General features: G+C 39.0%; 1 protein-coding gene across 7 annotated transcripts in view; it reads left to right on the forward strand.

Annotated features, from left to right (window-relative positions):
- The window catches only part of nrxn2b (neurexin 2b), a 687,330-nt gene that overhangs the window by 118,567 nt on the left and 546,397 nt on the right, over window positions 1-22,366 (forward strand). For all 7 annotated transcript variants that reach the window (XM_084924606.1, XM_084924605.1, XM_084924600.1 and 4 more), the window contains exon 3: window positions 9,170-9,190. In XM_084924606.1, the coding sequence (XP_084780732.1) occupies window positions 9,170-9,190 (21 nt within the window). The remainder of the gene's footprint in view (window positions 1-9,169; window positions 9,191-22,366) is intronic.

A 22,366-nucleotide genomic window follows, 5' to 3' on the forward strand; every position in this document is an offset into this window, starting at 1 on the left:
AGCCTATATTGTAAGGTAGACCCTACAATAATACCTACAGAGAAAAACCCAACAATCATATGACCCCCTATGAGAAAGCATTTTGGTGACAGTGGAAAGGAAAAACTCTCTTTTAACAGGAAGTAACCTCCAGCAGAACCAGGCTCAGGGAGGGGCGGGGCCATCGCAATTACTGACCAGCAACCTAATTGCTCCATTAATAGGTTCAAGGAGTCTTTAAGCTTCCAAACTTCTACTGTCTTGTGGTTATTTGGACTGTTCTGCTCTGTGAAATACTCAAAGCTTTAACATTTATTTTGTACTTTTACTCCACATTTAAATTCATTCTTAAAAACTTGCTTAGAATGTTCTTCCTTCTACAATCAGCTTTTTTGCTCCATCCTAACTTTTCATTCTGAGAAACAAACAATGAATATAGATAGTCCAAACATAAAGTCTTCATTTAGTCAAGTTGCATTTTTTCAGTATTTATTTTAGATGAGTTTTGTGTTTTCACGTGAGTCATATTGCATATTGATTTGCTAAAATCCATTCCCCTTACAGACTTGCAGCTTTTTTTATTGATCTATTTGAACATCAACAAATATTCTCTCATTCTTCTTTCTCTCCAGTTTACTGTAACAGTTTACTTTAATGTAACATATGTATCATTTGAACTTCTGGAAATTAAGTCTGTCTTGTTTTCCAAGTTACAATAGCTAATTATTTTTCCCTAACAAATTCATAAAATATTAAATGCTAAAATTACTGTAGTATTATTCACTGACACGAGTCACATCACAAACTCAGCTTTACTTGTATGTTGCACACTACAGTATACAAGTAATGATATTTATTTGCATTTTCAGTGTATGTTTTATTCCTGTCTGATCCTGTCCTTATTAGACATTACTTAGAGTCTCTGATATCTTACTCGTCCTCTGACTTTAACCCTCAGCACTGTAATGACATTGGCAGGAGAGGTAGTGCACCTCTTCTCATTTTAAGTTATTACCTTTTCCTGACCTCCCTCTGAAATCTGCTTTTGCTTTATGACTCAGCAGTGTATCAGGTTACACTTTCAATTTTATACTACAACAGAGGACCTGTGGGTGGGTATGACTTATCTATAGGGCATATATACATAGCTGAAGAATTTTCTTAATGTAACATTTTTTGGAATCAGATTCATTTTTTACTCTTGAATTGGCAATCTAGACGTGAATCAGAATAGACAGAGGTAAACAGTTCATAATATAATATGTGAAAGCATAAAAACTACATATAAAATAGCTACAATGACACCGATTTTTGACCACTCGAGCCGATATTTGCAGTTTTTTCTTCTCTGTTTGGCCTGTTATTATTCGACATGGCTCTGTGGGTTATGTTAACTTGGATCCTTCCATACACACACACATGCACTGTATTAAATGCAGATTGCTGTATATGTTGTGTTGTTGGATAAATCAGTCAGTTTCTGTATTTATTCTTTTTTTTTTAATCCGGATAAGGAAGATTCACTTATACAATATTTGCACATTTATAAGGCGACTGCTTTGTGTTTTGCTGTCGAGATTTAGTGTGAAATCTGCCAAGGCTGTGACATGTGGATTACCTTGTCACTTGGATAGAAAGTTTCTGAAAATGTGGAAAAGTTGAGGACAGAGCTTTCCTTTGATAAAAAAAGAAGACAACCAAAAAAAACCCACTTTCCTATTCATCTGCCTATCTTCCCCATATACTCTTGTTTCTGTTTTTCACCAATGCTGTCATTTTCTTTCCTCTCTCTTAACTCATGTCAGAAAGCCTTAGGTGAAAAGGACTTTTGCTTTTCTCATTTGGCTTTAAACATTTTACTTACGTGTGGCATAGTGCTGGCCACAATAATGGAGTTTTAACTAGAGTTACTCATGAGTTTGAAGAAAAAGCTGACAACAAAACTGAAAGACATTTAAAGTCAACTTGCTCTATTTTATGTACAGCTCAATCCAAGGTATACTAACTGTGGTACCGTGCATTAGAGCTGCTGTCCAAAGCATTGTAAGAGCTCTTAGCTGTTATTACCTAAAAAGCAAAGCAGCCTCACATAAGCATTGTGCATCGCAGCACCACTCTCCTCTTGTTGTTTTATGACACATTTTATACAGAGTGAACTGGAAATAAATGGACACATTAGCTAATCAAACCACTTTGTGGTTGGAACATTTGCAAGTGTATATTTTTAGTAGCCAGATGTAATTTGACATTTCTCATACTTGCACTGGAAAAACAGCCCATTTTGATATTTAAATATACAAAGTAACTATTATCTTACTGTAAAGATGATTTTTTTTTGTGTGTTCACAAGAATTTAGTCAATACCGTGCTCTTGTTATCACTATAATTATTTTATTCCTTCATACATCAAGATTCCACTCCCCTGTAATAATTCATATTTGCTTTCTTTTATGCATCTTAGTTATTTTAATTTGCAGTGACAGATGGTTTTGTAATTAGATAAAAAAACAAAAATTTTGCATACTGCACAGAGATTCTCAGTTTCAAACCTTGGTTTTTAATGTGAATAACTGCATCTCGGTGTGGAATGTCAGCCAGAGTGTTCACTGCCTCTGGCCCAGTGTCAACTGGGATGGACTCCCCCCTGTGGGAGCAAAAAAAAGTAGTTAAGAAATGCTAGATTTTTTTTATTAATAACATATGTTTATTTAGTTTAGATCAGCTTTTTATATCATCTATTCCTCCAGCCATTCTCTTCCATTATCCAATTATATTAGAGTTGAAGTTGAATTATATACAGTGTGTGTGTGTTTTAACATAAAGATTAACAAAGAACTCACTGAATGCTGCTCTGTGAACAAACACAAAAAGCATCCTTACTGTGAATTCTCTGTAATACAGTTCGTGCAGTTTATGTTGTACACGTGTCAAGTTTGTGTGGGCACATGCGTCACTCAATGTCTGTATGAATTTTAATTAGACTTTCTGCATGCAAGTGTGACAAAGATTTACAAGCTTAACATCTTGTTGCCATAGATGTTAAGCTTGAACTCCCTCTGTGATAACTTCTTGATGTGCCTCAGCCCTTTATCTGTAATGAGAATGTTGTTCTGGAAATTTTGATAATTGGTTTTCAAACAAAGTCAGCAGTCACAATAGACGGTTTTTCTCAGGATATGCACAGTTTGATTTCCAAGACTATATTTCTTATTAACTCACTGAATGTTTGCTTTCAGAATAATGCTGAAAGTCATTCAGAAATCATGCAACGCGTTTATTTTGTTTGTTTTGGGGTTTTGTTTTTGTTTGTTCTTCTGTTCGTCCAGATCAAAATAATTATATACGGTAAATCTTTTAAGCATACCTGGATTTTGAATTATTTAACATGGAGATAAATTTGTATGTTTGTAACTGTAACTGTGTTTGAGCTATGATGTACAGTACCTTGTATACTTATATCAAACCAGCAGTTATGTAGCTTCCTCCATGTGCAGGGAAATAGGAAGATAGAAAGAGAGAGAGGCTGTTTTTCATTGCAGGCATGCTTTTCTCCCCTCGGTAAATTCTTTAGTTAGCTTGGTAAGGATTAGGTCTGAAAAGTCTCTCATTTTCCGCCAAAGCCCTCAGGGATTCATTGGTGAAGACATTCAGCTTCTCTACTGCTTCCCTCTGAATTTAACTTTGCCATTTATTTATTTTTATTGCAGCCCACGTCTAATTTGCGCTCTCTTTTGCATTTTGCGACTGTCTTTATGATACATTTAAACTTTTTTCAGCTCTTTGTTGCTTGAGGTACTGTACACTAATTTAGAGATATTGGACTGTCAATTTGAATGCAAGTGTACATTTCAGCATTTGATATTTATTTTAGTTTTGTATCAGGTTTAATGAGAGTTAGTATAAAGAATTGCTCTCTTTGTTCTAGATTTTTATCCTAGATCTTATCCTGTAAGCTCCGCCTTTGCACATGGACAAAATATGCCTAGAAAAGATTTGATCTGAAAATTGTTCACATATCCTTGTGAATTACAAGCACTTTGGAAACACTTTGGAAATACCAGCTGAGTTGAAAGCCTGAGGCTATGTGGGATACACCCTAATGGAAAACAGCTTGGGGATAAAGGTAATGGTTGGTACAGACTACAGGAAACTGTAAATGGGATAAAAGACACAAGCTCAAAAGAAAGAGGTACATTCCACCAAGTGTCTGACTGAAACCATTTTTCTTCCCCAAGGCTAAATTTTGAAATATTTCGACTTGAAGCAAAATAAATGTCAGGCACATTAGAATGTAACTTTAAATGGTATGGATAATCACCATTTCCTTTAGCATTACCTCTTAAGGCATCCTTCTTAATTTTGACGAGAGATAAGAAGAATATCAAATGTTGGAAAATATTTGACCAACTGATGTTAATTAGAAGAAGTGCTGGAGCTTTTTGACTCATATAAGCTGTTGTCAACACCAGAGTTAGGACCCAATAAAGGTAATTGCTCGTCCTTGTAATTGCTCGAATACAAAGCTATGGCTTAACTTTGAAACAATTGAGATTTTATATATTTATATATGCTATTCCAAGTTAATTCAGTTCCAGTGTTGAACTTCGACTATATACAAATCTTTCTCATGTTTTTGAAAAAAATACAGTTTCTCCTTCCCTCCCTTCTCACACTATGTCGGTGGAATGGAGTTAAAACTTTAAGCAGCTGAGCTTAACAGAGAGAAACTCTTTCTCTCTTTGACAGAGAGAAACAGGGATGACATGACAATGCAGGATGAGGGACTGTGTTCAGAGATGAGTGGAGGGTAAAGGCAGAGTCATGACCAATGATGGTATAAATGACCTCTACTGTACATCAAACATCATTTTACTTCAGCTCAGAAGATAGACAGGAACACATGAGGATAACTTATGAAAGACAGGATGATGGGCTATGATCAGAGATGAGAGAGAGAGGAAAAGCAGGGTCATGGCCAGTGATTATATAAACAACTGCTACCCTGTTTCTGTCATGGTCCTGGGTCGGTGACCCAGCGCCTTGAGTTTGTGATTATTATTTTCTAGTTATTCTGATTGGTATTGATTGTTGGGGTTTGGTTGTCGTGTTTATTTTCCCTACCTGTGTCTCCCTCTGTGCTCTGTACGGTCCCCGAGTTTTGTGTTGTAAAACAGTCAATTCAATTCAATTCAATTTTATTTATATAGCGCCAAATCACAGCAAAAGTCGCCTCAAGGCGCTTCATAGATACAGAGAAAAACCCAACAATCATATGACCCCCTATGAGCAAGCACTTTGGCGACAGTGGGAAGGAAAAACTCCCTTTTAACAGGAAGAAACCTCCAGCAGAACCAGGCTCAGGGAGGGGCGGCCATCTGCTGCGACCGGTTGGGGTGAGAGAAGGAAGACAGGATAAAAGACATGCTGTGGAAGAGAGACAGAGGTTAATAACAGATATGATTCAATGCAGAGAGGTCTATTAATACATAGTGAGTGAGAAAGGTGACTGGAAAGGAAAAACTCAATGCATCATGGGAATCCCCCGGCAGCCTACGTCTATTGCAGCATAACTAAGGGAGGATTCAGGGTCACCTGGTCCAGCCCTAACTATATGCTTTAGCAAAAAGGAAAGTTTTAAGCCTAATCTTAAAAGTAGAGATAGTTTCTGTCTCCCGAATCCAAACTGGAAGCTGGTTCCACAGAAGAGGGGCCTGAAAACTGAAGGCTCTGCCTCCCATTCTACTTTTAAATACTCTAGGAACAACAAGTAGGCCTGCAGAGCGAGAGCGAAGTGCTCTAATAGGGTGATATGGTACTACAAGGTCAGTCTGGGTGTTTCCTGTTTTACTTTTTAGGTCTGTCTCGTTATGCCCACTAGTTCCAGCTGTGTCCCCTCCTGTGTGCCATTTCCTGATTACCTGGTGTGTGTATTTATAGTTGGTGTCTGCCTGTGCTTCTCGTGGCGTCGTCTGTGTTTCTCTGTGAACCTCCCGTGTAGTCTGTATTATTCCATGGTTCTTCGTGTCTCTCTGCTCCTCGCTTCATGTCCTCCATTTTGTATTAGTTTTCCCAGTTTAGGTTTATGTTCGGTTCTGCCCACACCTTGGTTTTGTGCACTGTAAATAAAACCCACTTGCACCTCCGCCATTGTCTGCTCTTGGATCCTCCTTTCTCACCCTCCACACGACTGCCGCCTCAGCCGTGACAGTTTCAGACAAACGCGGTCCCAGTGCTTAAGCTTGGCAGATGCTTTGTCATTCAAGAACAGTTTTCGGTTGCTTTGTTGGTGTGTTTATGGAAAGTGGCTATTCTTGCTCAATCCAGTGAACTAAACTCAGGTTAATTTAGCAACAGGGATGCATAGGGAGATGTACATGAGCGTTAGTGTTAAGTAGTTTGTATCCAACCTGTTATGGAAGGTGGCATTCAAAGGAACCTTGTAAATTAAGTCTAATACTAGAAGTTGTATAAATGACGTGGACTTCCATACTCATGGGTAGTGCAGAAAATAGATTTGTCCTTTGCAGTTGCGAAATTGAGCATACTTTCAGATTCTTGACCTTTTTGGTTTTTATAAGTTGTGATAGAAATCCCTTTGAAGATACTGCATGCTGCTTCTGCCACCCTCAAAAAAAAGTGCCAGAAAACACACTGAACCACTACGTTGTTGAATCACATTAAAATATTATCAACCAAGCTACAAGTTAATGCAGCAATGTCACATAAAGGCCCAAGCTCACAAGCCACAACAGCAGATCAAAATGCCAAGCTCTCCACAGGGATGCTATGGTATTAGCACGATCTGATATCGTCGTGTTGGTGTTGTTCCCAGATCATCATACTAAATGTTGTTCCAGGATCAACATTGCAAGTGACCAATCAGAATGTTGTGACGTCATACTTTTGCGACTTCGGGAAAAACCGGCGTAAAACAAAAAACTGTACTTAAGCTGCAAGAAACCGCCTCTGTCCGCCGATCAACGGACCCTAACCCTAACCCTAACCATAACCCTTTAATAAACGGTAAGCAAAATTGATATTGTCCTTGCAACATTGGAATTTCATAAATGCACGAATGGCTTGGCGCGCAAAAGAATAACGTCACAACAATGTGATTGGTCACTTGCAATGTTGAACCTGGAACAACATTTTCATGATGATCTGGGAACAACACCAACACGACGATATCAGATCATTCATGGTATTAGGGGTGGGCGATATAAACGATATACGATAGAAACGATATAAATTTGGCCAACGATAGAGATTTTGACTATACCGCTCTATCGCGATAGCGCATGTTGATGATGTCACCTGTTTTGGTCGAAAGCATCGCAGTGGCTACAACCATTATCATCTGCAAATTATGCCGACAGTCATAGCAAAGAGATGAAGCACTTTTGAAATATGGGGAAAGCCATAAACTGCGCTTCCTCCACTTCCGTAACATTGATACATTAATGTTGAATTCTCTCGCAGCTGCTCTATTCCCATGTTGTTGCAGTATATTAATAACTAACCTCGTATTGTGGATGAATAATCTCACTTGTTCTCCTGACTGAAGTTTGCCCCGTGTATAGCATCCTGCTATGCGATTGCATTTGTCCCTGACCACCAGAATCCCTCACGTTAACTTTTATCGAGTGGAAAAAAAGTTGGCGTTCATCCTCCAGCTTCACTGTGCTAATGTTATGCTAACATAGCTGTGTCGCTAGCAATCACGTAGCACAACATTATATACCAGGTAGTCCAACTTCAGTAACCCTGCAAACGCCACTGCTGTTTAGTTTTCTGTTTTCATTTATATCGGAAGTGGTACTAGAGCTGTACGTTTTAATTAGTTTCAAAAATCTCTCAGTCAGAACATGCTATGTCATGTTTAGGTGGAAACTAGCGAGCTAACTTCCTGCTAACTTCTAACTCCCTGCTAACTTCTAACTCCGTTAAATTTAATAAATTCTGTTTTCATGGATGCCTGGATTTTAAACGTAATTGTTACACCTGGTAAAGCGGCAACGCTGTTGATTTTATTAAAGATTAAAGAATTTAGACCGTTTTTAACTCTCAGTGTTCGTTTGACTTTGGGACCTGAAATGGAGTTTTGGACCCAGATTTGGACCCAGATTACTCTGCGAAGCTCCTCACTACGGCAGCCGTAATGCTCTGACAATCCATCAAGCAGTGCGGCTTACCAAAGTTGTACTAAAACATTTTTTAACAGATTTCTGCACGCCAAAATCGGTTCGAGGTCAGTAAGCACAACCAGAATTCATACATAAGGCACACTCTCGATTTTTGAGAAAATTAAAGGATTTTAAGTGTGCTTTATAGTGTGGAAAATACGTTATACAGAAGAAAAGAATATATCGCGATATATATTGTTTTTTTTTCTTTTTGGGTAGCTTCTCTTCTAACTCAAGAATTGCAGTTTTATTTTCTTGTTTTACAGACTGACCTCTTCTGCTCCTGAACAGTGGTTTAGTAGAACAGTCTGAGAAGCCATTGGCTGCTTTTCATTGTGTCAGTGCGTTTGCTTATTTTCCTCAGTCACATATGTACGGGAGAACCAAAAGAACAGATGACTCCAAGCAACCAAATAGGAAATACTTTGTTCCATACTGTTAATCTTAAGTATGCCAGCTTGCAACATGTGAAGATGCAAGCTGGTAAGATCTACCTTTAAGGTACACCTATGTTTCCTGCTCTAAGCTCCTACAAAAGCCTCCTCTCTCCTCGAGGGGCACTTAAAGTATTAGAAGATCCTTGATGATGGAGGAACGCGTGAAATTTCTGGATCACAGGAAGAAAAAAGACATGAGCAAGCATAAATTAGCATAATGAAAAGGACCTACTGTTTTTCATTTCTGAAAGCCACTGATATGAGAGGAACTGTAGGTACAGTGGACTGGTCGAAAATATTTCTGTTGGACATTTCTTGAAAAAATCAATGTGCAGCTGTGGAATTATTGGGGCATCCACAGCCTTCTAAGAAAGTCAGTAGATTAAAGACTTAACCTTACATTTTCTGGGAAAGAGAGTAATACATTTTGCTGTCAAGTCTTCAAAACTGGACGTCTTTATGTTTTATCCATGTTTGATGAAATTATGGAAAAGCACGTGCTTGGAAATATAATATTGACTTCTTTCTGTTCTATTTCCCTTTTGCATGCAATCCGTGTTCACCCTGAAGCTGAAGAGTATGCTGTTGAAGGTAAGACTGATTTTTCTCTCCTAGGGTCCTCTGATGGCTTCTCTTGATGTTCTCATGGATGCTGATTCAGGTTGCTTCTAAATGCTTTATGCCATCCCTCTGTGGAGGGGCATTGTCAGTTTGGACTGCGGTTATACGTGACTTCCAGGGGCCGTAATGAATTTTTTTCTGTATAAAATACACGTGATGGATGCGCACCTGAAACTATTCCTTATTTTTCTATTATTATTATTTTATCTTGTCTTTCTTCATTTGTTTTCTTTTTTTTTTATAGTTTATCTCTAGAGAATATGAACATACTTGTATATGAAATTGTCAAGACAGCTGTTCTAACCTTGAACCAGTCTACCCATTAACAAGTTATTGTTCAAGTTCACATGCCATGACAAGGTGATGACAAGCTGCTGTCTTCACATCCTTTCCTGTCCCCTACAAAGGTGAACAAATCCTGCTGGTTTAGGCCCCAAAGGCACCACATTAGCCCTTGGGCCATGAAGGTGCGAAGCCAGTGCTGAATGTAGAAGACATTATGGATACATCAGTGTCTGCTGATCTTTCTGCAAAATGTTGCCGTCCAGAGGTTCACCCACTGGGTGACTGGATCTGTTTTTCAGTTCAATCAGACACTGAAACTGACATAAACAAGCTTTTTTTGAATATGCATCCAGATATTGGCATCTAGGTGTGTGTGTGTGTAAGTGTGTGTGTGTGCTTGCATGTATTCTTGTTGCATTTCCTCTGTACTGAGTTTGAGGTGATGGATTACCTATCACAGAGCTTGATCCAGCAGGGGAAATCACTATGACAAACACCCTCTAGCTTCAAGTTTTCTTTAAGCTGAAAAAAGTTATGCTGCAGTTATTTCTCAATCTTTATTCTGAATCTGAGTTGTTTATCTTGTGGCATATTGGAAATATAGAAACTCGCATCATAGAGCCACTTCAGTGTTATTAGCTATCGCAGTGGGTTCTGTTTGAAATCTGGTTCTGCATGATATGCACTTGATGTGTGCACTTGTGAACAGCGTGAAGCTGACATTTTCTGTTTGTTCCTATATAATGCCAGCTTCTTGTTTTTCTGTGGGTACATGTCTATGTATGAGTGAATCTTGTCACCAGGTGATGGGTAAATGTCAGGAGGAAGGTTGCAAACAGCAGTAAATGATCCTGCATTTCCTATGGAAGCACTGTCCACACATCCTACATGAATCGACAGGTTCATGTAGGATGTGTTGAGGGACACACGAGGTTTGATTGAATGTCTTCATATGATATGAATATGTCATTTATGTTTGTATGTGTGTAAATGTAACAATGTGATGTAATTTCAGAAGCCTAAATAAGCCCAGGGTAACAAAGCTAAATATTTGTCTAGAATATTTAAAGAAGATGCAAAGATTTTTGCACATCTTACCCAGGCTTCTGAATGCTACTACCTGCACCTGAGAAATAACCTGATGTAATAGCAGAACATTTGAAGTTGGAGGAAATCGAGTTTTGCCTTGAGGTTATGAATGAGAGAAATGTAATTGGTAACTCTGATGGCAGAGAGCTTGAATATGCTGACCTATTTAAGTATGTAGACAGCTTACAGGACACTGGGTTCTCTGCACTGTACAAGTCAGGTCAACAGCCAGTCAAATTAATTTCAGGTTAACAGTTGATGTCAAATTAACCCTTTCAGCACTGTTAGTTTGGATTTGTAAATGTCACCAGTGCTAACATAATTTGGAGTAACTGGTATACCAGTATTTATCTACACAATCATATGAATAAGCAGATTTTTTTTGTCTTTTAGAGACTTCATAACCAGAAAAATCACATTGATGTAAACACTCTATATGATGGAAAGAGGGATGTAATGGAGGGAAGCTGGGAAAGAGGAGATGCAGAGGATGCTGAGAGGATGCTGAAGAAAGTGACTGGTTCAAGGAAAGGTTGACTCCTGTGAAGGGACTGTGGGAACTTGTGTTTACTGTCAAAAAGTTAAACAAGTGAAACCTGACTCTCACAAATATGTAGCTCTAAGTTAAAGTTGTGCCTAGTGCACAAAAGAAGCAAATAATCTGGAATCCTGTCACAGCAATGTAACATAGCCCTAGCAAGCATCTGTAGTTTCACCATTTCAAGTATGTGTGTGAGATTTCTTTGCACAGTTGGCTAAGCATACTTTTATTATGTTTGCTTCCAATGATTTGTGATGGAAACATCCTTGTGCAGAGTTCTGAATGTTTTCTGTAGTACTGTGACCCTAATATGAGCCATTCTTTCAGTTTTGAAGAATATAAAAAGCCTTGGAGTTTAATTTTCACTCATAAATATATCCGGGGTCAGAATACATAGTTTGTTTAGATCGTTGTTAAACTGAGAGATTTTAAGTTATAAAAATCTTAATCAATTTGTCTGTCTCAGTCACTTTAATTTAAAAAACAAGGAGCCCAGGCTATTGTGTAGTAACAAGACTGCCTGATAAATTCATTTAAAATAGTCTATTGTCAGAATTCCTTTCTGCTGTTTTTAGGGCTTCCCTGTGACTGCACTTGGTATAATTAGTGTTGGTGACCATGGGTTAAAAGGTTGGTTGAGATTGATGATACAAAGAGACATTCAAAGCCCGGTGGGAGGCCAGTATCCCAGGAAAGGTGGATGGTGGCCCTCGCTCTTACACTGTAGGTCCTCGATTGATGATGTGTCAGCAACACTGACCTGTTTTACTGGAAAAAAGGCCATCAGTGTACTCATATCCTAGCATGCCCTCCCATAGAGGACTGCATGTATGATATATTGTTTCATTATGTAAGGGCAATGTTAGCTCATCATCTGGTGCGGAGGTTTTCTATAGAAAGTAATAAAGAAATGGAAATTAAGTTGAAAGCTGTGGTGGTGTAATTTAGATTATGACATAGAGTTTGTCAGGGGGAAGCCAACATTTTCAAAACACAATGAAATAAGCATTTGATTCCCTATAACGCAGCCAGAATTCTGGTTCCTACAGATTGGCTATGTTCCCATGTGGTACACAGATTATAATCAATCACTTACAAATACTCTTGATCTCAACTAGTTATGATTATAAAGCACACACATCCACAGAATAAGTTTCTTCCATTCCAACCTGTTCACCACCATGGACGGGACCAATTAACCGTCAAACGACGTCAGTGACAAGATTGTAGACCTGCGCAAGATTGGACTGGACTAAAAGACCATCAACAAGAAGCTTGGTTTGAAGGTGACTACTCTTGGAAGAAATTCAAAATAAGCACCAGTCACTTGTTTTTTTGGTGCTCTATGCAAAATCTTGGCTTACAGGATAAAGATGACCATGAGGTACCTGATCAATCAGCCCAGAACTACATAGGATGAGCTTGTTGGAATACAATCACCAAGAATACCATTGGTAACACATTGTAATTTATTCAAATATTGCAGCATCTATAAGATCCCTCCTGCTTATGAAAGACACATGCACAGGCCCGTGTTCAGTTTGTCAGTGAACATGTAAATGATTCACAGAAGGCTTGGGAGAAAGTGCTGTCGAAACCAAAATGAAACTTTTTGGTATTAGCTTCATCTGTCTTGTTTGGAGAAAAAGAAATGAGTATGACCCAAAGAACATCATCCCCACAGTTAAGTAACGACATGGAAAGATTATGGTTTGGGGCTGTTTTCCTGCTAAGATTACAGGACAAGTTCACTGCACTGAGAAATTCTTTTTACCAGATCACTGAAGATGGGTCATGGATGGTTCTTCCTGCATGACATTGACCCAAAACATACTGCCAAGGCAACAAGGAAGAGGCTAATTAAGGACATTAAGATCATGGTGGGGTCTAGACAGTCTCTAGACCTCTATCCTATAGAAAATGTGTAGAAGGAGCTGATTTTTTGTGTCACCAAGTGTCATCCATTTAACATGAACATGGCTAAGAGACAAAATAGCTCATCTACAAATGGACAGTAGCAGATCAAATGTATATCTGACCTCAGACACAGGGCTTTCTTTTCAATGCTGATATTAGACAATGTGATCATGAAAAATGATCATTTCTCCCCAGGTCATGCGGCCCTTCAACTTAATCTCACCCCTGGGGAAGGGGAATAACTACTTTTCCTCAACATAATGAATGGTTTGACGTTGGCTGGAGATACAGGATTACAGATTTAAGTTGTCCCTGTAGTTATAGGAGATTACTTTGGATCATCCAAACCAGATTATGGATTTTGTTCTTGTTTGCTCAAGAGAAATAAAACTAAATAATAGAAGAAAAACTTCTCTAAACGTGTGTGTGTGTGTGTGTGTGTGTGCGTATCCCAGGGGCAAAGGGACAAAAAACACAAAGTGAAGCAAATATTACATGTACCGATGTCATTGTGGTATTAACCTAGATTCATTTTATTCTCTGGAACAAATAGTGTTTCTTCTACATAATTTATATTCAGATTCCAGTTAGTAATGTTATGCCAAGTATGACTGGCTAACTGCCTGACTAATTTTGCTATTTAAAACCCCCACAAAAAGTCACACGCCACATCTTGTGATTTTTATCAGTCAAGTTGAGTTTTACTTAAATTAAGGTCAGTACAATAGCATTAATAAATTCTTGCCTATTTCCTTTTCATTTGTTTAAAATTAATTTAAATGTATATTGTCTTGCTGGTTGTCCATGCCACAGTTGCACTGCTTGTGCACACCGCAGTTTAAGATATAAATTGGGACATGGCAAAACAGCAGGATTGCAGTATAGGCAGATGTACACAAATATCTTCATACTTATCTTCATTCAGTGGTTAAACAAGGCTGTTGACTTTGGAAGAATGCTATCAAGCTTATTCCTCATAATCAATCAAAAAGAAGAGACAGAAAACAAGCAAACACAGACCCACAAAGTCAGAGTGGAAGATGACCAGTGACAGTGAGGATGAAATGGAACTAAATGGTGTCTGTCTGCTGTTGAGAAATTGCTTGGAAGCCTTAAGACAGTGGGATGCCTTGATGTTCTCTCTGCCTGCCCAGCCTCTGCCAGATGTTGCAGTAAGATTAAGCCTTCTCAGGTCCTGGAGGAGACAGAGTCCAGCCATGCCTGTTCTCAAGACACATTAATTTCACCCCACACACAGCTGCCTTTTTTCCCTCTCTTTCTATTTTGCGCTTTGTGATAACAAAGTCTAAAGCGGTGGAGTGGGCATCCCCTTGTGAACAACTCCAGATGCTTCAGTGTCAGCATGCATTGCCTTAGGCAGTACTGTTTGCCAAGATAGAGAGAAATGGATTGGACAATGCATGGCCTGCTGCGCTGGTGCCGCACTGTGTTTATGCGTATACATGTGTGTTGGTGAGGATTTTTCTCCTCTGCTTGAGGTTATTTTGCTTCCCAGTCTTGTACAGAAATGTGAAACATTTACATAACGGGTCAAATGATGATTTTGCTGTGTCAAGATATTCTGTAAATCATTACTCTGAAAAGTCCATCACCAATTCAGTACCTGACCATATGGTGATGGTCAAAATGCCCAAAATGTGAACTCACCGCCATCACATTTTAATTTAGCTTGGATTTAACTTATATAGCATCATATAGCATCTGTGTTCTTTTGAAACCTCTTAATGATTGTAATCATCATAAGAGGTCATAGAAATTAAAAGTCAATCATTTAAAGTCGAATGATTCACCAGAACTGCACTGGTTGGAATCTGCACATTAAGCACACTGGGGAAGTTATTAAGAGATTAAGATAGGTAATACAATAAAACATAAGCACCCTAGTTATTTATGTATGTAGAGGTACTTCAAAGCATGCATTTATGCTGTGTGTCTGCTTGTGTATGTAGACTGGAATATATGCAGAAGCTGACACATTCTTATTTTCCGCCTGACACTGTTGTCACTTTCGTAAACAGATTGTTCCACAGCTAAAGTCAAAAGTCACTGCCTCATATATATTTTTTTCATTCTCTCTACACAAAACTTATTATTTCCAGGGTGTTAGAACATTCCTGTTGTACCTGTATCCCTTTCTGAATTCAATTAGGCCATGAAATGCCACAGACTGCAAAGCTACAAGTCCGTGCTGAGCAGGTGACACAGTGAGAGATTGCATTTTAGCAGAGCCCGGTGAAAAAGTCCATCTCCCACCCTTCCCCCATTTGACAGAGAGTGCTATGGAAATAAAAGCACTTTAACTTCCATCTGGCTACTAAACCAAAATGGTGAGAAAATTGGTAACTGCCACATTTTTCTCCTTTCTCACAGGGGCGTGCCAGCCCTTTTTTATGTGAAAATGTATTTCCTCCAGCACAGGCTTAGCAGTACTTTTGCATGTGTATGAGATTATATACTTGTATACTGTATATTATCCCACTTATACTCATACAGGTGTTTTTCCAACATCAGCACATGTCCTTACTGTAACACTAATGCATTTGCTCTGTGAAAGTTCAGATGTATTGTTTGGGGGATCCACCTTGTATTTGTTGTTTAACATTAATTTAATAGGCCTTGCGATAAATAGATGTTGGAGGAATGAGGGCACAGTGGAGGAAAATGTCTTGTGAAGTCAGGATCAATACGCTGGTGAAATGAATGAGAGTGAGCAATAAATGAAAGGAAATGGAGAATAGAGACATTTTCTCCTCATCCCGCTCTCACTTTTATAATGAGAAAATAGTAATGCTTGAATGGGCTTTGCTTCCGAAAACCTCCTTCTACTTGAATATGAAGCAATTGTCCTTTTTTGTGTTTATCCCTTTCTCATCTTCTGTTTTTCTTTTCTTATCTTCTCCCTTTGTAGGCTCTGCAGTACAGTGCAAAAGTCTTAAGTTGCCCATCATTTCTTTATCCTTTACCTCCACACAGACGTGCGTGTAATTGTTTTTGTTTGTTTGTTTATTGCTTTTTTTGTGGTTCTAAGCAATTTTCTTTGGACATGGACTACTTTTTCACTCATTTTCAATCGAATCCTTATAACTGATTGGTTGTCTGTATAAAAAAAGGCACCATAAGTCAACCACACAACACTGGATGAACCAGTGTTGTGTCTAACAGACAACTTAGCAAAGAACCTATTTTTAATTGTAGCTTTGTGTAGATATCTAGAGTAAATGACCAGTATCTGAAATTGTCTGTGAAGGTTCTCAGTCATCCAGGTCATTGTAGTCTAAGGAGCTTGGAAAGAAAAGCATTTGGACTTCTTAAAGTTTCTTGAAGATGTTTCACCTCTTATCTGAGAAGCTTCTTCAGTTCTAAGGTCAAATGGTGGAGAGTCCCAGATTTAAGCCCTGTGAGAGTGTCCCCCCACGAGGGATATGGACCCCCTCTCCACCATTTGACCGTGTAACTGAAGAAGCTTCTTGGATGAGAGGTGAAACGTCTTCAAGCAACTTAAAGAAGAGCAGGGCTTTTCTTTCCAAGCTTCTTAGACTATCTGAAAGGTATGTTCCTAAGAAATAGGAAACCTGAGGGATTCAATGAAGTCTGAGATGGTCTCAGTGGAAGGCAGGAATTACACAAGATCAGTCACAATAGATCTTGTGGAGTGGTGAATCCAAATTTCCTTCAACATTATTGAAATAGTTTGGGCCCAATTTGACAAAGAATTGAACAAAAGGCAACCAACATCCAAACGAGAGCTCTGGAGTAGCCTGGAGAACTTTTCTTGAAGGCTACTTAAAGAACAGCAGCTTGCCTTAGAGATTCAGGCAGTGTTGAAGAATACCAGTGATCATACGAACTTTCCAGCTCATTAGGGCTGTGCAAACTGTAAATGTAAGTATATTATTATGTATGTTTACATGGGTGGCTCAGGACTTCTGCAGAGTACTGTCTGTTTTTCCTTGACTCAAGCAGACCTTGGGCATTATCATGGTGTTATGGTATAACACTAACAAAGAATATTTTAGCAAAGAGCTTTTATTGCAAAATGCTAGTCTTGACTAAAGCAGCTGGTAGAACAGGTCAAGGACGGTCGCTGGTGGTAAAGGACTAACCATAGCTGTAAATGTTGTCTTTTTGCTGGCTTTAATGTCCCTCAGTTAGCCATTCTAAGAAATGTTTGGCAGTCCAGTTTAAACTCAAGGAGCTTTTGAAGGATTGTGCAAGATGTTACTGTGCCAAGCAGCAAAGAATTAAGACTGTCATGATGACTTAAGTAAGACAGACTGGAAAATAGTGTCAGAGATTAGATATTGACTGCTTTAAGACCCTGACTGGAGACTCTGTGTGAGTATTTGACTGACAGACAAGATACAAGCAAGTGTGGAGTTCTTGTTATTTTTCTTATTGCTGGATTATATGTTTCAATTATTAACAAAAAAGGCTTCACTGGTTCAGTGGAATCTCAGGAAAAGTTTTTTTCAGCAGCGTGAGCGTATAACTGTCAAACCTTCAGAAAGTCTTCTTATACTTGGCCCATTATAGCTGCTGTGTCTTCAGAGAAAGCCTGGTTTATTAAATCTGCTACACATCGCACTCAATCAAAGGCCACTCGATGGCTTTTTGATCGACTTTTAGGTTAAGAGTTAAAGTGGGATGAATGGTTGATTTTTTCTTTTTTGTGTTTTTTATGTATAGTCCTGTTTCTTGATTTTCAACATTGTTCTCCCAGTGACATCTTATTTCATCACTTACACAACACAGACAAGGCAACAGAATAAAAGTGGCTATTCATCTTCAGTACTTGTACTCATGTTGTAATTCATACAGCTTTTAAAGAAAAGCATATGCATATAGAGACGTTTATTCTCACTGTTGAAATTTACTATTAGTAGGATTAAAGTGGACATGACAGCCATCATGACACTGAGAAACCAACTAAGGAAGTTCATTCCATTCGTGTTTGAAATTTGTCAGCTACAGTTAAGTTTTTTTGTTCTTTTTTTGTCAACAGTAGTTGTAGTTGCCCTATTAGGGCTGTTCGATATAACGATATATATCGGATGACGATATAAAAACGTCTATCGTTTCATTTTATGCTATCATTTGTTTTGTGGTGTCGCAAAATAAACTGTTTACGGCAATATTTTTTCACCGTTTTGATGGTCACTGTAGTGGCTATATTAATTTCTTAAAGTTCTCTCTTTCTCTTATATTTACTATAACCACACTGCGGACGGACAAGCGCCTGTTTTTTATGCGTTGTCGTTAGCAAAATGACGGTAAAACCCTCGCGTGTCCGCTAGTTTATCTTCCACATAAACCTTTCACAATAAAGCTCAAGATCCTGTTGAGACTTTTCAAAATAAACTGAATCACGTGAAAGAGTATGCAGAGTATTTACGGATGCGACGCAAAAAAGAGCCATCATGTGCTAAAAAATAAACCTTAGACTCAAACGTTAGAACAGGCTTTTCCCCGCAGCACGCCGTGTAATAAATACTCACAAAGAAAACAGCGGCAGTTACAATTTATGTCTAAAAATGTGTAGTTTCATGCATCTTTTAAAACATTCGACTTCCAGCTGGAAACACTTCACGCAAGTCGAGCTGCCCGAGATGTGATTTATATCGTTATCGGGACAATAGATGTCTTATATCGGGATATGAGATTTTGGTCATATCGCACAGCCCTATGCCCTATAGTATAGCAATTTACACATTTGCCTGACAAGTCCAATCTCAGGAGGGGGCACAAATCCCGGTGGTGTTCAAACATGCAGAGATACCTGCTGTGGCGACCCGTTCTGTTACTCTAGGCACCTCATGAAGCCAAAATTTAACTAAACACTTTTTTTTAAAAATTATCACAGCCTGGCCCGTGCTATGTTCAGGATACGTACGTGTCTTCCATAAGGTCAAATTGAATAGGTTTGCAAAATCACACCTGTTTTTTTTTTGTTTGTTTGTTTTTTCTGTGACGCTGTAAACCAGTAAGAACTCAAGTATGCATTTTAAAGGTTCATAACAGGAGTGAGTTTATGAAAACAAAAACCAAAGAATTTCAGTATCTTTCACTGTACTGGTTTATCTTAACTTAAGTCTTCCTCCTTGTGGCCTCCTTTGCACAGTTACAGACTAGTTTATGATAAACTAAACAGACATCTTAGAGATAAATAAATTGTTGATCTGTCCCTTTTATAATATCCCTGCAGACAGGGCTTCCTTTTTTTTCTCTCAGCTGTCAGTGTGGCCTAACCAGTATGATGAGTTGTTATCAGAAACGCCACAAATTTGCTCAGCAGCTGCCACAAAGCCCCGCTCCCTACAGCTCTTATTTATTTATCTGTCACCTCTCCAGTTCTCTGAGGGCCATAGAGGAGGAATTTTAATGCCACAGACCATCAGTGCTAAGGCCTGGGCGGCTAGATTTCTCATGTGATTGCTTGAAAGAAGAGAAGTAGAAATGAAGGGTGTAAAGGGAGGACAGGGGTTACAGGGGGGTGAGGGGCAAGGAGCAAAGAGGAGGAAATATATAGGCTGGGATGTGAAAAAATGGAGATGACTGAGAAGAAAAGGGGTTGAGGGGAAGAGTTGAAGTGTCAAACCAGCAGGCTGTTTTAGTGGAAAGAGACATGGCCTAGATACTTCACTAGGATTCACTGTTAATGACTGGTCAGTGAGGCCATGGTTTCATTTTGTCTCCATAGCCACTGTCATACACAAAATGTTTTAATATAGTATGTGGCCATGTAGGTCTGTGTGTGCATGACTGGCTTTAAGGAGGGGAGTCCCTGCTTTTATTTGTGTTAATACTTTATTAAGATCAATATTTTAATAATTTAGTGCTGTTGTGAATTTGTTGGTTCTTCTTAATAGTAACAATATCATCAGGTTTAGTCCATGCTGTGTGTTCTTGTGGGGGGAACCAATAGTTACAATAGTTTTTTGGCAGCCCATATGCATAATTAATTCTGAAAGGTAAAGCAATTATATCTCGAGCCATGACACCAACACAAGGAATGTTCTTCAGTACTTCACTCGAAAGTCACTGCTGTGTCTTGCCAGTGGTAGGAAGACGTCCCCTTTCTACACCCTCTGTTGTAATTGTCACTCTTGTAGTCTTAACATTGGTCTCAAAAGCCTCAATTTGCCACAATCTAATTGGTCAATCTAACATATACATTATGCCAGAAATCGTTTTGTGTGTTTAAGGCTGGTTAAACCTAAAAAACTCTGTTTTCTTCTTTTTAACCGACTGTTAATCTGTATATGTATTTTTCCTATTTAAAATTCAGACCATGCTTTCTTATGTAAACAAGTCCAGCAGTTTTATTTTCAGGATCGTTTGAGTCATCAGTCCTGGAAAATGAAAATGGAAAAAACAAGTTACACCAATCCGTGGTACCACAGATGGTCAGTAAGCTCGGGCTCCAGATTGGGCCTTCAAATCAGCAGTTTGATTTCTGCAGGAAAGTTTTACCAGGAAACTGAAAGACAGGCGAGTGTTTGTTTTCATGGCTCGACAATCACATATAAATGGATCCAGTCCATTCCCCAGAACCTCTTCCTTTTAGTGACTTGAGACAGACGTGCGCACATCGCTCAGACCTGCACAGAATTTGAACGATAGCCATATTACTCAGTAATAGATTGCTAGTTTGTGTTTGTGCGTGTGTCAGTGAGTGTGTGAGTGAAAGACAGTGTTTGTGCAAGTACAGGGCCCAGATTAAGCTGTTACACAGGCTGCGAGTGGTCCCAGACAGGCTGATCAATGTGGGGCCAGCTTGCAGATAATAAAGTGGTTAGGTCTCCCCTGATGCCTTTAATTGAACAAGTGTCGCTGGCCTAGCCCATCTGGACAGAAAGTATCCTGGGAATTGGGTGTGTTTTTGCGTGCGCTGTGCTTTCAGTGGCTGGTAAAGAAAAGTTACTTTGGAGCTATGTGATATTGTGAGATGTGCCATATATTTGGACAGTATTAGTCTCACGTGCTTCTTCTTTACATAACTAGGTGCCACTAAATATTATGTAATGTTTGCTTAATTAATCATGGAGGTTTATTTTCCACACTTTGTTCTTTGTTCAGTAATCTCACTTCGACATAGAGAGGTGGTCTCATTTTGTATTTTTCACCTAAGTTTTATCCAGTGTTAGCCTTTGATGGTGTGTGTGTTGCAAGAGTTTATGCCCATGCCATATCTCTGACTCTCAGGACCAGTGTAGGTGGATTGTACTGCTGGCTGTTTAAATTGAGTCCAGCTGCTTTCTCTTGAATTGGAAGTGCTATTCCTCTTCTGTAAGAGACTCAACTTCGGGCTTAAGGAAGTCTCTAAATGTGCTGTGGCCTTAGTTCCTTAAGATATAAAAATAGAGCACTAGAGAAAATGCGTAAAAGAACATTTATTTCCATCCTGGAGGACCAAAGGCATAACCATAAACCTCCTGAGGGTGTTCCTTCTGCTTGTAGGGAGATTTCACTACAATCATGCAATTCTTTTATGTGTGTGTGTTTGTGTGTGTATGCATGTGTGTGTGTGTGTGTGTGTGTGTTTTTACCATTTAATTCTTTACCTCTGTCAAAGGTCCTGTTCTACAATTTGGCGGCACTAGAGAGTGCAAACTGAAAAATTCAGTGCCTTGAGCGAGTGGCCTAGTTGGATAAGATAAGGTCAGGACTTCACTCCTGATCTAGAGGATACAGAGCAGTTCCCATCTGGACACTGACAACAGCAGCCTTCCTCTTCTTTCTAAGCTAAGTCAATGAAGAGACCTTCTACCTGTCTTGTTCACTGTTTCTCTTTTCTGTCAGCCAGGGCCCCTATATTCATAAACTTGGGCAGAGTGTTGTCTGACCTTTTTGCTGAAATGTTAGGGCAAATTAGTTGTCAGAGCAATGGACGTGGCAGCCATGCTAAGCCCAAGCTCTAGTCCCATAGAGCTCCACCTCCTTACTTTATTCTGCCTTTTCACTGGATACCAACACTTTGTACTTCTGTGCCACCAGTCCCACCACTGGCATCTTCATGGAAAAGGTTTTGTTTCTCTTACCAGGCTTCTGATTGCAGACTAAGATGGGCAGACGTTAGGCTAACAGTTCAGTATGTATTCTGTATTCCCAGAAACTTTGAATAGTTCAGTCAAATACACACTTGCATTTCCCCACTCTCACAAAAATGTCATTCAAAAGCTTATCAAATGCAATCCAAAAACGCAGCTATATGGTCCACTTGTGCTGAAAGCTTCCTCCCAGGTAAGCTGCAGGTCAGTCCTTTCAATCAAAAATGAATTTGAAAAGTTCTCTAC

This window comes from Perissodus microlepis, chromosome 3 (assembly GCF_051167445.1).
Source record: "Perissodus microlepis isolate ML-2025 ecotype Zambia chromosome 3, ASM5116744v1, whole genome shotgun sequence".
NCBI classification, from domain to species: Eukaryota; Metazoa; Chordata; class Actinopteri; order Cichliformes; family Cichlidae; genus Perissodus; species Perissodus microlepis.